General features: G+C 53.6%; 1 protein-coding gene across 2 annotated transcripts; it reads right to left on the bottom strand.

Moving 5' to 3' along the window:
• Positions 1 to 127: 127 nt before the first annotated feature.
• On the bottom strand, positions 128 to 11,791 carry ARL5C (ADP ribosylation factor like GTPase 5C). Of its 2 annotated transcripts, none has more exons than XM_044999436.1 (6): positions 11,670 to 11,791; positions 8,998 to 9,058; positions 7,890 to 8,037; positions 5,662 to 5,745; positions 4,202 to 4,344; positions 128 to 1,849 (listed from the first exon to the last, which is right to left on the bottom strand). In XM_044999436.1, the coding sequence occupies exons 1-6, from the start codon at positions 11,713 to 11,715 to the stop codon at positions 1,801 to 1,803; spliced, it is 531 nt and encodes a 176-aa protein (XP_044855371.1). In that variant the 5' UTR covers positions 11,716 to 11,791; the 3' UTR covers positions 128 to 1,800. The 2 variants fall into 2 exon arrangements, with proteins under 2 accessions (XP_044855371.1, XP_044855370.1); XM_044999435.1 differs by having other exon boundaries at positions 4,202 to 4,353; positions 11,670 to 11,785.
• Positions 11,792 to 16,499: the final 4,708 nt, after the last annotated feature.

Genomic DNA, 16,499 nt, shown 5'->3' with positions numbered 1-16,499 from the left:
TTGACTTGCCCAAGATCCCACAGGCAGTCTGCGGCAGAGCTAGGAATTAAACCCAAATCTCCTGGATTCCAGCCCAGCACCTTATCCACAAGGATGGAAAAGCTAATAAAAGACAAGACCCCAATCATGCAAAAAATTAAATAGCGGAGCCTTTAATCAGGTATAAAATACAAGACACGAGTTTTATAAAAAATACAGAACTGGAGAGTCAAATGGATCATCCCAGAAATTGTAAAAACCCCATCTGAGCCCAAGGCAGGAAGCTAACGCGCTGTCCTGCTCCTCTGAGCCTGGCAGGGGGCCTGTGCAAATGCAAATTCATGGGACAAGTTTAATTAGTTAAAAGCACTTAACTGAAGATTAGTTAAGGGGCTGATCCAGAGCCCAATGGATTCAACAGGCACCTTTCCAATGGGTTTTGGGGTCACACCAGTTTAGAGCACTGCACCGGAGAACAGTGGAACCCCCGATAGTGACCTCCCCTCACCCCCATCCCAAGTCCTTTGTGCTTATCCAGCATCCTTCACATCCAGGGATTCCAGGTCACTCTACAAAGGCAGGCATTTGCCAACAGGGTAAACTGAGGTACAGAAGAGCTAAGTCATTCCCCGCAAGTCTGCAAGAGCAGAACCCAGGCGGGTCTCCCTGACCCTCAGCTCCTGCTGCCTCCGGAGCGAGACTCGATCTTCAGTAGAAATGGTACACGGGCTGGATAGATCAGACCCAAACATCCCTGATTTGGTCCTGATGCCAGGTCCCACACGGATCAAGTGGCGCTTGGATCTGGCCCTGCTGGGCCTGACCCATTAGTGGCTCCTGGTGGAAGAGATGGGTATGAACCATCGTGAAGGGGGAAATTTGCTCCCCGGGGCGTGGCTGGGGCAGCTCTTCCCACCCTCACTGAATCTCTGCCCTCCAACAGTGCTGGAGGAGGGGCCTGAATCCAGATCTGTGTCCTTGCTCCGGGGCCACGGCAGAAGAGAGAAATACTCAGGAACAGAGCCACGGAGCCGGCCCTTTCCTGCTTGTGTTAAAAAATATAAAATACAAGATGTTCAAGGCCTCGATCAGACGGGCCAAGGGAAAGCACCAATGGTAGGAAACATCCAGTGCGCGCTGGTCGATGCGTCGCTAAGCGCCCCGGGGATGATCGCAGAGCAAATCCTGGGAAACGTCAGTGTCCCAAAGGTTTCGGAGGCTCGCCCCGAACACCACACGAGTTTGGAGAAGAGCAAGGGCAGCGCAGAGGGGTACTGGGGTTTAGAGGTTATTACCCCTCTCCCCAGCCCTCTAGCAAAGTTTATCCCCAATCCCCATCTGAAGAGCTAAGGCATTTCCTGTTAACCGGACTCCGGAGGGTGAGGTTCTTCCTTTCATAGCTTATTGGTAAATCTGCTGGAAGTGGCGCTGGGCCTGCATGTGCTTAAAATTCCCATGCTCCAGGCATCTTTGTTCCAGCTTTTACTTAAGTGCAGGCCTGGAGCAGAGAGATTTCTTCCTATTGGTTTCCCTCTCTGCAGATGTGATCCAGAAGAGAGATGACCCAGAACCGATTCCCCTCAGAGACACGATCCAGAACGGACCCACCACCCAGCAGATATGATCCAGATTCCTTCCGGACATGCAATCCAGGAGGGACCAGCTCCCATGCTGACCCGGGCTTGGAAATACACTGTCCGTACAAAATCCCAGCTTCAGCTGCTTTAGAAGGGAAGTCCAGGCTGAAACTCACATGTATAAAAAAATAAATAAGATGCTTGAGAGCTTTGCACTGTTCCGTCATATGTCTGGCCAGATGTGTCAGTTGGCTGCTACTCGAGACTTCATCCACTCCAAGCCAGCTGGCAAGCTGCACGAATGGGGAGAGAACGCGCATTAATAACCACGCTCTGCACTGATACCACCTGCCAGAGGGTTACACAATGGGGAAACTGAGGCAAGGGGCACGGATGTGAATGGCCTGCGCTGCTCAGCAGGTCAGGGGCAGAGCTGGGAAGAGAACCCAGGAGACCTGGCTGCCAGCCCCCCTGCTCTAACCAATAAAACCCACTCCCTGACCAGAGGCAGGAAGAGAAACCAGGAGTCCTGACTCCCAGCCCCCCTGCTCTAACCACTGGATCCCACTCCCTTTGCAAAGGTCAGATGCAGAACCCCACTCCCAGCTCTAACTGCTACACTGCACTGCCTCCCCAGAGCTGAAAGCATAGATCCTAACTCAGCCCCCTCTTGCTCTAACCACTAGATAGCGCTGCCTCCATTTCAATACAATGCAAGTAGCTCCAGTCCCTGGTTCTCCACACAACAGTTCCCCAAGGACTGTCCAGGGTATCCTTATCATTGGCAAAGCAAACAGCAGCAGTCTGTGGTTATGAGCAGGCTCCACTTTGGGGGAGACAGCCCCTGATTATCCCACAATCGCAGCTGAGTCAGCCTCCCGCTATCGAAAGGCCTTGAGGAGAACAGAGAAAGGCAGGGCCCCTTTCCAGGCTGGGAGGTGAGACAAGGGGCTAGAGACAAGGTGGATTAAGTTTCATCTGAGCAGTGAGTCATTGGTTAACCAAGCCCCAGCTACTCAGCCTGTAGGTCTGCGAGCACCAGGCAGCCTGACGTGACCCAGACAGGCGCACCTGCCCCCAGAGCGTGAGTCCGCAAACTGAGCAAACACTCATCACGCAGGCTGCTCACATGAAGCCAGCACAGCTGGTGCTGGAAGGATTCTGTCTGCGTGAGTCACGGCACTACCTGCGCGCCCTGGGGCTGAGACGAGGCTTTTGCCTTTTGTTTGAGGTGTTCAGAGAGTTTGGAAAAAATGAAGTGATGAACTCCTAGGAGCGGCTCCCACTTTACTGATGGAGAAACTGAGTCAGAGGTAAAGTGCCTTGCACACAATCACACTAACTCAGGGACAGAGCTGAGGGAGCACCCAGGAATCCCTCTGCGCTAACCACTACACCCCTTTCCCTCCCAGTATGGAAACAGAACCAAGGAGTCTGCATTAACCACTAGACCCCACTCCCCTCACAACAGATGATCGCTGGAGTCCCAGTTCAGTCCCCTGCTCTAACCACTACACCCAGCGCCTCACAGGTAAAGGGTACCAGTTGCACACAAGAGACACTTAGAGGTGGCTGGAACATTTAAACGCAAGTCATTGCAGGTCAGGGCTGGGATGTGCGTCTGCCCGGGCTGTATGTGTGGGGACTCTGCCTACGTCTGTGCTGCCAGAATCTCCCCTCCAGCACCAGCTGTGCGGGACCCCAGCCGTTCTAGTCAGTTACAGGAATCACCTGACCTTCTATTGGCTTCTTTCCCGGACTCAGTGCTACTGATCTGCGGAGAGGACAACGCGACCCCCAATAGAGCCAGTGTAGATCATTGCATGAGTATCCACAAACCAAGCACTTCCCCAGCTAATCAACTGCAAGGTGCCCCCAAACGTCCGTGCCAAGCAAGGGAAGAAGGGAGCCCACAGGAACTGCCATGCTGTCCATCTAGCTCAGTCTCCCGTCTTGTAACAGTGGTCAGAACTGGAAGCTACAAGGAACCCTTCAGCAAACAATTATGGAAGAAAGTGGCTCATGGCTTGGCACAGGAGGGTTCTAGCCCTTAGATAGTCCTACCCAGCCTAACAAGACAGCAGATGTGCTGATTATCCACCTAGAGCTGGTTCTGGGGTTTCTCCCCAGGGAAAGAACATTTTCAGCAGCAATTTCAAATTGCAAAATACTTCAATTTGGAAATGCCGCCCAGGTGCCTCATGGGAGTTGTAGTTCAGAAGCCTCGTGCTCCCATTCACTTCTATAGACAAGGTTTCAGCTCAGACTACATCTCCCATGATGCATCACAGGCTCCCCTCTTGCAAGATTCCGTGGCCATGGTGCATCATAGAAGATGTAGACCAGCTGGGAACCTGACCCATAAAGAGACTGGGGACAGGAAGCAACTGAACGACAGCATTTCCAACTCAAAGTATTTTGGCTTTCAGGCATAAAGCAAACACTTTTCACAACAAATATCCTTTAAGCAAAACTCCAGTTCTCCACCAAAAACAGTTTAGACAGGAAAATTTTCAGCCAGCCGTACCCCTAACCTTTTGCTGAATGCCATTAAGCTCTGTGCCTCACTTCTGTCTTGTGGGAGAGAGTTCCACAGGACACTTAAGCACCAAAATGGACCACTTAGTTTACTCTGGTGCACTCACCCCTCTCCCGTGAGGGCGCAGCAGCCCTGGATGTGCCATGGGTGGTCCTTGATGGAGCTGAGCGTTAGGAACTTGGAGATCTCTGAGGTAGTCATGGAGTTCTTTACATCCTGCTTGTTGGCAAATATCAAGACCGCCGCATTCTGCAGGTCCTGGGGAGAGAGATCCCACCATTAACCTTTTCCCCCCTCGCGAACATCCCCCAGCCCAATGGTGCTGCTAAGCGGCAGGGAAGCAGTGCTAGGTACCAAGGTGACGCAGCTTGGGACAGGAAACATTACACCAGCCTGGTTTCCTAATGCAATCGCTGGCTGAGGTTCCTGGCACTGGCGAAACCTCTACCCCCACCCCCAGCACTGGAATAAAGCACCATAGAGGCTCCCAATTTATGAAAAGACCAGGAGATTGGCACACGTGTTAGAGGTGCTGGGCTGGCAACCGTAAGGTCTGGTTAACCTGAGCCCTGTGCATTGACACTAGAGTGATGAGGGCCAGATGAATCCAGACACCCGCAGCGTGGCCAGTGACCAAGCGGGCCGGGCACTGGGCTGGGAGTCAGGATACCTGGGTTCTGTTCCCGCCTCTGCCACTGAGCTGCTACGTGACACTGTGCGAGTCACTGCCTCAGTTTCCCCTTCCACCCTATGGCTATTTAGATTGTGCCCTCGTCAGCACAGGGGCTGTAAGCGCCTGGCACAATGGGGCCCTGATCTCAGCTGGGGCCTCTCGGTGCTACTGAATAAGCCAGAACACTCCTCAAACCCCATTCTGAACGGGACACCAGTCAGAACGGGACTGAGACTCGACAAGCTTGTTTCGCGTGACGCCCAGCAGCCGAAGGAAAGCGAGGAGCTGCTTTATGATCCATCGGTCCCTACGTGGGCAATATGGAGACACTGAGCAGAGCGACTCCCTGCAGAATGAACCAGGGATTTCTGCAGAGCACGGGGGATAACGCAGCTAGGGCTCCGTGGTACGGATCATAGGCACCAACTTTCCCCAGTGCCAGCGGGTGCTCGCGCCTCCCCGCCCCCAGCCCCGCCCCCAGCCCCGCCCCCATTCCAACCCCTTCCCCAAATCCCCGCCCCGGCCCAGCCTGTCGCATTTCCCCTCTCCCCCCCTCCCTCCCAGCACTTCCCATGCAAAACAGCTGTTTCGCGGGGGCAAGCGCTGGGAGCCGGGGGGGAAAGCAGGCACGCAGTGCAGTCGGGGACGAGGCGGAGGGCAGGGCGCTGATGGTGGGTGCAGAGCACCCACGGAGTCGGCACCTATGCTACGGATGGGGCCTTGTGCCTGAAACAGCAGGGTACCCTGCCGCTAATGCATCAGGCCCTCTTGAAGGGGATGGAGCATTGCAAAGTTCCCAGCAGCATCGCTCAGGGACCTGCTCCCAACTCACTAGACTAAAGCGGCTTTGCTCTGGACATGAGGCCGTGGCCACGACCCTGGCGCTAACTCACCTCGTGGGCCAGCATCTTGTACAGCTCCTCTTTCGTCACCGTCAGCCGCTCGCGGTCGGTGCTGTCGATCACCAGGATGACAAACTAGGGGGGTGGAAAGAGCAGATGTCGATCAAACACCCCACTCCTGGGCTAACATCTGAGGCCTGGCTCAAGAGCTGCAGGTGGAGCAGGAGCCAGCTCGGGTGGGCACAGCACATTATTTATCAGGTGTATTACCAGGGCTCTTAGGATCCAGACTCTGCTGCGCTAGGTGCTGCACAAACAAGTTCTCCTGCTGCTATTTGACATCCGAAATTCAGCTCGCGCCTAGCCTGGGAAGCTCTGCGGAGCACTGGAGAACTGGCACACCAGCGACCCCAAGGGAGTGAAACAATCATTTGACAGGAAGGGTGGCCTTGGGCTGGGACTCAGGAGACCTGGGGTCAATTCCTGCCTCTGCCGCAGATGCCCTGGGTGACCCTGGCCAAGTCGCAGCCACTCTGAGCCTCAGTTTCCTCATCTGTGGAGAATAATTCTCTCCCCCAAGATTGGCCTGTCTGTACATTACAGCTCACTGGGGCAGGGACTGTGCCACTATGCACATGTACAGCCCCTAGCACAATGATGCCCCAATCTCAATTAGCCCCTCTAGCCCCTACTGGAATACAAATAAAGAAGAGCTCCCCATGGACTAACTTTCCATGGTAACCAGGAGAGACACTGACGCCCCCGCCCCCGAGCCATTCATTAATGGCCAAGCCAACGTTTGTTCTGTGGCTGTACAGCACCTAGTGCATGGGGTCCTAGGTGCTACCCCACTACAAATAATTCATTGTAACGTCACAGCCAAACTCGACTGGCTCGGGGCTTTGGAGCGGGTGGAAAGTTAACAGCAATCTGGCGCTCTCGCAAGACCTGTTCTGAATCGCGAAACAAAATCCGGACGGCAGTGGGAGAGAAATTCCAGCTCGAGTTATGTCAGGAATGCTGGCCAGGCAGGAAGGACAAAGGACGTGTTTGAACTCGGCTCCCTGCCTCTCTCTGCGCTGCCGAAATAGCTGGGGATCTTTGCCAGGGCGCTCTTCCCTCCGGGACAGTATTTTAATCCCATTCAAGACAAGCTGGGACAAAAGGGGAAAATCCACCCTGTTTAGAGAAGTGGCACCTCCTCTGGATCCTTCCCCTCAAATTCCCACCTGCTTCCTGCCCGGCCCTAGTAAAAATCTGTTCCGAAGCCACCCGCTCCGTTCGCCTTAAAGGAGCGGCGCGATAGTCAACATCAAGTTACAAAGGAAGGGTCCGACCCTGCCACCTTTACTCCCAACAAGGAGCCCCATTAACGCCAATGGAAGTGATCGCTCGAGTAAGCATTGCTATGCAGGATCAGGCGCTCAAACTGGGGTTGCCAGAGGAGCCGTGGGGAATTAGGAACTCAAACCCAAGGGGATTCGGGCGCCTATGAAAATCCCATTTGATGCTGCTATGCAAGTGTAAGAGTCTGAAATGGCAACAGAAACTGATCAAATCAGCTTTCCCAGTGGGAATCTAACAGCGCGAGGCCACGCATCCCTGCTCCAGCAGCTACCTCCAAGGCACTTCTTGGAGCAGACGCAGCTGCTGCCGGGTGCCCACATCCCAGAGCAGGGGAACCCCGGAGACTGGGCTGTGGTGTGAGGAGGAGACATGGCAGAGAAAGCGAGGGAGGCCGTCAGCTAGCCTCTTGCTCCGAGGGTAGCACATGGCACCGCTTGGTTATGGCAGAGCAACACGGAGCCCCAGGGTTGGAATAACAGGAGAGGGGGCACTAGTACGCAGCTGCGTCAGCAGAGTCGTGTTTGGATCAAGGACTAGAGCCGCCAGGGGGCTGCCTGTCAGGACCGAGGCGCACTGGCAGGGCTGGTGGGTCCCCAAGAATACAGCGGGAAGGGGTGGTGTGGGTCAGGATTGCTTTGCATTGGTTGAGGTGCGGGAGGCTATCCTATCACTGACATAGCAGGCAGAGCTGCACGCAGGGTCCCAGCACTGGAGTAGCAGCATGGGCTGTGGGTCGGGGCTGAGGAGCATCTGCGCACACATCTGGCAGCCATTGTGGCCACTCAGCTTCTCCCTTCCACTGTAACTACAAGAAAATCCGCCAGCTTCTCCAATCTGCCAAGCAAATGGAGCCCAGGCAGGCATCACAGGGCCAGTGCAGCCAGCCCGGGAGGGGAGCGAGACGGTGCTGCTCCTCCCATGCGGCCCCTTACCTCCGTGTTGGAGTAGTAGGTGTTCCACGTGGACCGCAGCGTCTCCTGCCCCCCGATGTCCCACATCAGGAAGTGGGTCTTCCTCAGGATGATCTCCTCCACGTTGCTGCCGATGGTGGGTGACGTGTGCACCACCTCGTTCATGAGGCTGTGGGAGGCACAGGCCAGGCGTCAGAGCCACCCCGGCATAACCCAGCACCGGACCCTCCCTTGCGCCCTAGAATGGGGCACACCAGGTGCTTCCCAAGAAGCAAATGAGCATGGAGCCAGGATGGCCTTGTGGTTAAGGCACTGGATGGGGACCCTAGAGACCTGGGTTTAATTCCTTGCTCTGACACAGACTCTTGAGCAACTGACTTTAGCATCTCTCTGACTCAGTTTCCCACCTGTAATACTCCCCCTCCTCCCACCATTTGTCTTGTCTACAGTAGAACCTCCGAGGAAGTTCGAAACACCGAACAAAACGTTCTGGTTCTTTCAGAAGTTTACAACTGAACATTGGCTGAATACAGCTTTGAAACACACAGTGCAGAAGAACAATGCTGCTTTCAGCCACCTTACTTTAAATGAAACAGTTTCCTTACCGCATCAAATCTTTTTTTCTTAACTATCCCTTTTTTTTTTTAAGATAGTTTAAGTTTAACTCAGCCCTGTTCTGTATTTGGGGGGTTTTCCGTCTCTGCTGCTGCCTGATTGTGTACTTCCGGTTCCAAAGGAGGGGTGTGGTTGACCGGTCAGTTCATAACTTGAGGTTCTACTGTACTCGGATCAATCTCCTACTATGGGTTTGTACAGCACCTGGCACAATGGGCTCCTGATCTCAGCTGGGGCCTCTAGGCTTAATAGAAACAACTTCAGACTAGGCCTCTGGCCCCCGTGGAGCATCACCCCCCCCCGACTGATTTCAGTCTAACCTCCCCACACACAAACACACCTTCTGGAATGTGAAGATAGGATGCAGGCATCTTTGTTTTGCTGCGACCCTTTGCTGCCTGCTGGGGGAGGCTCTGCAGCAGAGGGGGTTGGGCAGGGATACATCATCTCCCCCCTCGGCCATCTGGCTGGCGGTTTGCCTCTGAATGGGAGACGAAGGGATGGGAATACTCACAACTGGTAGAGGATGGTGGTCTTCCCTGCATTGTCCAGGCCAACAATGATCACCTTATGCTCTGCAGAAGCAAAGAGGCAGGGTCAGGAGCAAGCTAGTCAGGCAGAGGCACTCAGCAAATCCAGCCAACCCGAGGTGTGACCCAGCTTCCCGTCCCGCCCCCGTCCAACACTTGGAAAATCAGATGGCTTTCAATGAGCAGGCTGGTTCTGATCGGGGACAAGCGGAGAGGGGAAGCGGAGCAGCAGCGTTTTAAACACGAGGGACATAAAAATCCATGAGCCGAGTGATGCAAGATTCCAAGCCCCCCCCCCATCTACGCTGGACTGGGATCACCCCAGGGAGCAGATCTGGAATAGCACTGTGGCTGGACAGGGATTGACAGTTTCCAAGCATCTAGTAGATAGAGCATTGGACTGGGAACCAGCTCTGCCACTGATCTGCTGTGTAGCCTTGGGCCAGTCATGGCTCAGCTCCGTGCCTCAGTTTCCCTCCCATGTTGTCTTGTCTATTTATACTGTAAGCTCTTTGGTGCAAGGACTCTCTCTTACGCTGTGTCTGCGCGGCACCTAGGACAGTGGGGCATTTAGAGACTATTGCAAGATAAATGTTAACTAGTAATTAGTTTAACGAGGGGGGGGGGAATGGTGGGTGCCGTGGTTAGAGGCTAGCCGAGGACTTGGAGACCTGGATTCAATCCCCTGCTTTGCCAACACACCCCTACCCCCCTGCAAAAAGCCATTTAGCTTCTACGCCCCAGTTCCCTGCAGAATGGGGACCACAGCGCTGCCTTCCCTCCAGGGGAGTCGGGGGATGAATACATTAATGATTGCGACTGTGGTGATGGGGGCCAGAGAAGGATCATAGACAGCCACATCTGAGACAGACAGACATTTACAAATACACTAGGGATTTTGATCTTAAAAGCAGGCAGAAGAGAAACCCAACCAAGAGGCCAATAAGCCCGGCTCGGCTCGATGGAAACAGAGGGGACCGGCTGCAAGGTAGCAAAGGGAATTCTGCACTTTGGTGCAAATGGAACATCTCCTCCAAACTCCCTCCATTCCATACTTCACTTTCCCGCCCGACCTCGGTGCTCTCAAGAGTGCAAAACCCCTTTGAGGCAGAGTTCCCCAATCAGGGTGACCACACAGCAAGTGTGAAAAATCGGGACGGGGGGGGGTAATAGGAGCCTATATAGCAAAAAGCCCCAAATATCGGGACTGTCCCTACAAAATTGGGACATTTGGTCACCCTATCCCCAATAAACTCCAGTGGAGGGCCGGGCGAGTGCATAACCAAGCCTGTGAATTGCAAGTGGCCGTGGTGGAGCTGGAGGGGGGAGAGAGAGAGAGGGGGGCAGGACACCACCGATCCTTGGACCCGAATTGCTCAGTGTATGAAATGTGAGCGTCACCGCAGGGTCACCATGCAAAGTCTGGGAACAGCTGTGATTTAAGGGGCCCCCAGCCCCTGCATGCAAGAGAGGCGAAGGCTCTAGAGCAGGGGCTCGCAGACTTTTAATTCCCGAGCCCCCCCTCAAAACATGCTAGAAAAACGCCACCACTCTTTTTCTGCATATACAAGTCAGCGTTGGGGGGTAGCAAGCTGGTCGCCCATAACGACCAGTGGCTCAGGCTTCAGCCCCAGGCGGTGGGGCTCTGGCTTCTTTCTGCCCTGGGCCCCAGCAAGTCTAACGCCGGCCCTGCTTGGCAGCCCCCCCGCCCAAACCTGCGCGGGGCCCCTCCCGGGGGGGGGGGGCCCGGGTTGAGACCCACAGATCTAGAGGAGCCCCCGCTTCTGCAAAGAGCAGCGGCTCTGGACTGAAACTGCTTCAGCCAGGCACAGTCCTGGCAGGCACATCAAGGCCAGAGTAAAAATAACATCGGGGGGGAGGGCGTGCAGCGCGGGACTCCCGGGGAAGGGAAGGAAACGGACGGAGCAGCCGGTCCCCCCCCCGTCCGGGCTCCGCTCACAATGCAAAGAAGCGGGTTGCGCCCCAGGCCAGACGCCCACACAATGGGCCGCCCGGCTGCATTGTCTGGGAGCCCAGGCCCGGCCGGCTGGCCAGGGTTGGGGCGCCCGGGGAAGGGAGGCGGCTCCCCCCGTCCCACCCTGGCTGCTGGACGGGGGCGGCCCGGGGGGCAGGAGGGTGGGGAAAGCGGGTGGGGGGAGGGCGGGACCCCTTCCCAGGCACTGCTCTGTTCCTGGCAAAGCCCCAATCCCACGGGCTGGGGCCCAGGCCCTGCCCCCCCCCACCCCCCCCGCAGACTGCAGGGGCTGATTTCAGATACAACCCCCGGGGTGAAGAGACCCAGGTCTAAAATCCCCCAGGAGGCAGCTCTGGGCCCCAGCGCCTCCTTTCCGCCCCCGCGGGCCAGGGGAGACCCAGAGGGAGTGAAGCCCGACCGCTGAGCCCCCCAGCAGACTGGCTCCCCCCCGCAGCTCCTTTGTTTCCCCTGGTCTCCTAATTGCAAGAAACTTTCTTCTTCCATCTGTTGTGCAGCTCAGCCCCCTGCCTCACCCACAGCCCCCCTCCCAGGCCTCTCCCCACCCCCTGCAGCTTCTCCCCCCCCCGGCACCTTCCCCCTACAGCCCCCCCAACCACTCCAGCATCCCCCCCCCTTCCCCAAGCCACTTACACGAGCGGGCCCCCCCCATGCCCCGCTTACCCTGGCTGCCGAAGATGCTCATCAGCTTGGCGAAGAGCTGCCCCATAGCGGCGCCGCGCCGCGAACCCGCCGCCTGCAGCTACTGGCCGGGCCGCGCGCCCGCCCCCGCTTTATAGCCTCCGCCCGTGACGTCAGGGAGCGGGCTGGCTCCGCCCCCTGGGGGGGTTTCCCGTGGGGCCGCTGCGCACTGAGTGCCCGGGGGGGGCTTATTGATGTCGGTTGCAAAGAGAAAATTCCAGCCAGCCCCATTCCCTCCCTTCCCACCCCCAGCCTGGGGGTCCCAGCCCCACTCCGTCCCTTCCCACCCCCAGCCTGGGGGTCCCAGCCCCACGCCAGCCCCACGCCAGCCCCACACCCTCCCTTCCCACCCCCAGTCTGGGGGTCCCAGCCCCATTCCCTCCCTTCCCACCGTGGGGGTCCCAGCCCCACTTCGTCCCTTCCCACCCCCAGCCTGGGGGTCCCAGCCCCACGCCAGCCCCACTCCCTCCCTTCCCACCCTGGGGGTCCCAGCCCCACTGCCTCCCTTCCCACCCCCAGCCTGGGGGTCCCAGCCCCACTCCCTTCCTTCCCACCCCCAGCCTGGGGGTCCCAGCCCCATTCCCTCCCTTCCCAATCCCACCCCCAGCCTGGGGGTCCCAGCCCCACGCCAGCCCCACTCCCTCCCTTCCCACCCCCAGTCTGGGGGTCCCAGCCCCATTCCCTCCCTTCCCAATCCCACCCCCAGCCTGGGGGTCCCAGGCCCACGCACAACCAACCCCTGCTGCAAAGGGGAGAGAGACCCCAGCCAGCCCCACTTCCTCCCCTTCCCACCCCCAGCCTGGGGGTCCCAGGCCCCACGCACGACCAGCCCCTGTGGCAAAGGGGAGACCGTTCGATTGGACCCAGCCCCAAAATTCAAGATCCCAGCCACGGATTTTGACTGCCCCTGAGCCGGGAGGGGCGTCTCGCTCCAGTTGGAGTTTGCGGCCAATCTCTGGTTACACTGGAAAAGAGGGACTCCCGTGTTGTCTCCCTGTATTCCCCCTGTTGGTATCCGCCTCTTGTCACTTGTCTCATACCTCGATCTTTGGAGTAGGGATGGGCTTTCTCTTGGTTCTGTGATTGATTATACAGCGCCTAGCGCTGTGGGGACGGGCTTTCTTTCGGTTCTGTGACTGATAATACAGCGCCTAGCACTGTGGGGCCCGGGTCGATGACAGGGGCTCGTGGGCACTGCCACAAAACAAATAATTCTGCAAAACACTACACCCACACACGGCAGCCTAGTTCAAACCACAATGGTGTGGGGGGGTCAAAGGATCTGCCCCAAGAAAGACCCCCTTCCCCTCCCCCTCCCATTTCTGATGCTCAGGCACATCTGATCCAGACTATCCAAACTTCTGATGTCCAGAGATCTGGGCTGCAGCTTTCTCCGGTTTAGCCTCTCCCTGGAGGGTGCTGCTACATGCTGCTTCTGGGTGGGTTGGCAAAGTTTTGCGCACCGTGTTTCAGGAGTTTCTCCCCTCGACCTGAAACCTCAGAAGCAGTGTGGAAATAGAATGAAATCCCTTTCGGTGCCTGTTGGGAAGGAGGGATGTTTGATCTGGGGGTGAAGGTCCAGGCTGGTTCTTACTTTACTGGAACTGATACACTCAAAACACGCTCCTGAAACAGAAACCTTGGCAGCAAACAAAGCCCGGAGGGGGATTTACCCAGAGCTGCTCCCCCTTGGTAAATATTTAACAGCAATGAAAAGATCTGGAAGCTGAGCCAAGCTTCCCTGAAATGCTTTTTCTCTGACTGTGCTGACCGACAGAACCGTAAAACTTTCATCCATCCCCTTTTCACACTGGCAGAGCAGTAGGCCAAGGTGAGAGGACTTTAAATCTACAGCGCTTGGGCCAGCAGGGGACTATGTCCTCCTTTGAAATGAAGGGAGAGACCTGACACCAGCCAACCTTGCAAAGAGCCAGGACTTTGTCCATAGCCTTGGTCTTCTTCACCATTCATGGGCACAGGCCATGTGGTGATTAGACAAAGATGGGCTGTTTGTTACCTGTCTGAACTGAGATCAACACCCCATTGTTCAGGGTGCTGCACAGACAGAGGAGAGACAGTCCCTGCCCCAAACTGCTTCCAGACTAAGGAGGCAGAAACTAATTAATTAATATATTGAGATATACCTATCTCATAGAGCTGGAAAGGACCCAGAAGGGTCATTGAGTCCAGCCCCCTGCCTTTACTAGCAGGACTAAGTAGTGATTTTGCTCCAGATTCTTAAGTGGCCCCCTCAAAGCTTAAACTCACAACCCTGGGTTTAGCAACCCACTGAGCTATCTCAAACCCACTCAAACCACTGAGCTATCCCTCCCCCCAAAGAATGAGCATCAGCCCCATTTTATAATCAGGGATCTGAACCACAGAGAGCTTAAGCATCTGATGCAAGGTAGAGTGTTTCCTACTTATCTATGGGTGGTGTTTTACCATCACCATCCTAAATGTAGGTTTAGGAAGAACAAGGTTTTAAAAACTCAGAACAGAAATATTTCCATTATTGTTGTTAAACTCCAATGCAAACAGTTTTTGGTTTGGATTTAAATATTCCTCTGATGTTTTTATAACCCAAAGGCTACTGCAAAAGTATAGCCAACCTGAAAATGAATCTGACTACAGCCGGAAGTAAAACTGACCATGAGTTAAGTACCATCGGCTTACACACAATAAGTGGAAGAAGCAGCTTTAGGTATGGAAAGTAAATTAGATTTTAACCAGCTTTGTTTTTTAATACCCCAGAGGGTTCATAATTACGCAGATAAGAATTTATTTTACTGATATGATTAAATAGTACTCAGGACTCTATAATGCTTTTAATCTATCGAGCTCAAAGTATTGTAAAATAGGTTGATAAATGGCAGGATCTCCATTGTATGGATGGAGAAACAGGGACACAGAGTGGGGAGGTGACTTGTTTAAAGTCACACAGTGAGTCAGAAAAAGAGGAATAGCATTTAAGTCTCTTAAATCATATTCTGGGCTCTTCTCCTCCAGACCACATTACCGCTCTCCCGTTATTACTCACTGCGTCCCTTTAACCAAATTGATTTATTACTCAGCAAGAGATTTGCTTCAGTTCGAGGAGAGAAGTTTAGCTGGGCGGAAAAGTTTTCCCACAAAAAGTTCTTAATTGAAATAGGGCCTTTAAAAAAGAAAAAGAGAAACCTTTTGCAAACAAAAAATTGGCCTTTATCCAAAGTTTCTATTTATTGTGGTATTTGAATTGACAGTTCTAGCAACACTATTGTCACAACAACTTTTGTGCTCATTGCTGACATTTCCTTGTTTAGCAAAAACAGTCTGTGGCAAACAAACCAAAAAAATCAATATTGATTAAAATGTTGCAACATAAATAACTTTGGCACTTTTTGTTATTCCATTTTTTGACCGGCATTACACAACAGAGGGAGGTGGAACTCAGGACTGTGATGCAAGCGGAACTAGTTCTCTCACTCCTAATGAAAAACTTCCTAAAGCTTCTTTTAAAAATTACTTTGAGGGCTGGGTTCCCATTGTCTCCCCCCTTCCCCTCCCCCACTTCAGAAATCCCACCAAAGACCCTTAATATCCCACAAAGAACATGCTGAATCAAAGCGTTGTGTGCTGTGAAAAATTAACAGGCCATCAAACTGCTCATAGTCTACTTGTATAAGGGTTTTGCATTTGCGACCATTACTGCAGCGTCAGGTTGCCTGATCGCACTGGCAACTCCAGTGACACAGTCCTGGGTTAGAGAGAAACAACTGACTAAAGATTAGTCAGTTTCCAATCGTCATCTTGTTCCCTACACGCACACTCAGTTGCTTGAGAAAAATAAAGTGATGCAACAATTCTAATCAGTTTGTAAAAGGAAAATGATCAGTTTCTGCTTATGTGTGGGAGACAGAGAGAGAGAGAGAGGGAGAGAGAGAAGCTGCAAATCCACTGTGTTCTTGGAATTCCAGGGAACTAATTACGTTCTCCTCCCTGAAAATCCATTTCACTTTATTTAAAAAATCATGAAAACATCTGTCTTTGTATTAAAAAAGAAAAAGTGAACACAGAAATGTAGCCCAATCAACAGTATCCTTGAAACCAGGCTTTCCTTTCTGTATTTTAGTTTAACCTGACTGGATGATGTCCTGTCCACATGGAAGTCACTGGGAGTTTTGCAGTTTACTATAATATAAACAGGACCAGAATTTCACCCTCCATCTCTTTCCTCTGCTGTGAAGGATAAACAATGAGGACCAAGTTCTCCCAATCACTTTTTCTATGTTTGCAGCCGTTAGGCTGCTAGTGCGAATTCAGAACCTTTCTAGATTTTTGTCAATGAAATAGGTTAAAAGTTCCTTATGGAAAAGATCTGCCAAATTTACGAGTGAGGAACCCTTAGGCTGCTACAGAAATGTAGTTAGGTTCTCAAGAAATTGCTCTCCAGACTTACAGAATTTGATAGAGAATGGACTTTGGAACCATCTGATTGCATTTCACAGCCAGGAGAGAGTTATTAAATTCTCTAGGATGGTTTTAAAAAGATCTCTAGGCAGGCCTTAGTATTCTATGACATTCTATAGGCTTTTCCCTATCAGGATTAAAGCAGGGCACCTTACTTTTAATCTAGGTATTTGTAACATTACAATCAGTGTAGTTTCTACGGGCCTGATCCACAGAGGTATTTAGGATTCTAACATCCACTGAATTGGACCTGGGTTATTAAATATTTATAATGTGCCATGCCCAGCTATGGTACTACTCTATATAACAAGCAAAGGACCCCGATAAAACTACAGCTCCCATGATTCACCTCACCTGTCC

The sequence above is a fragment of the Mauremys mutica genome, chromosome 25 (genome assembly GCF_020497125.1).
Source record: "Mauremys mutica isolate MM-2020 ecotype Southern chromosome 25, ASM2049712v1, whole genome shotgun sequence".
NCBI lineage: Eukaryota > Metazoa > Chordata > Testudines > Geoemydidae > Mauremys > Mauremys mutica.
The sequence above is the reverse complement of the archived record's forward strand: the minus strand, read 5'-3'. Positions and strand labels throughout refer to the sequence as shown.

What these genes read in the sequence shown, in the direction of transcription:
- ARL5C (XM_044999435.1), bottom strand. Translation starts at nt 11,715, where the DNA reads ATGGGGCAGCTCTTCGCCAAGCTGATGAGCATCTTCGGCAGCCAGG. An exon ending in CCTACTACTCCAACACGGAG is followed by an intron (nt 5,746 to 7,889) that starts GTAAGGGGCCGC and finishes CCACCCCCCTAG; the next exon opens with TTTGTCATCCTGGTGATCGA. An exon ending in TGCGCCCTCACGGGAGAGGG is followed by an intron (nt 1,850 to 4,201) that starts GTGAGTGCACCA and finishes CCATTCGTGCAG; the next exon opens with CTTGCCAGCTGGCTTGGAGT.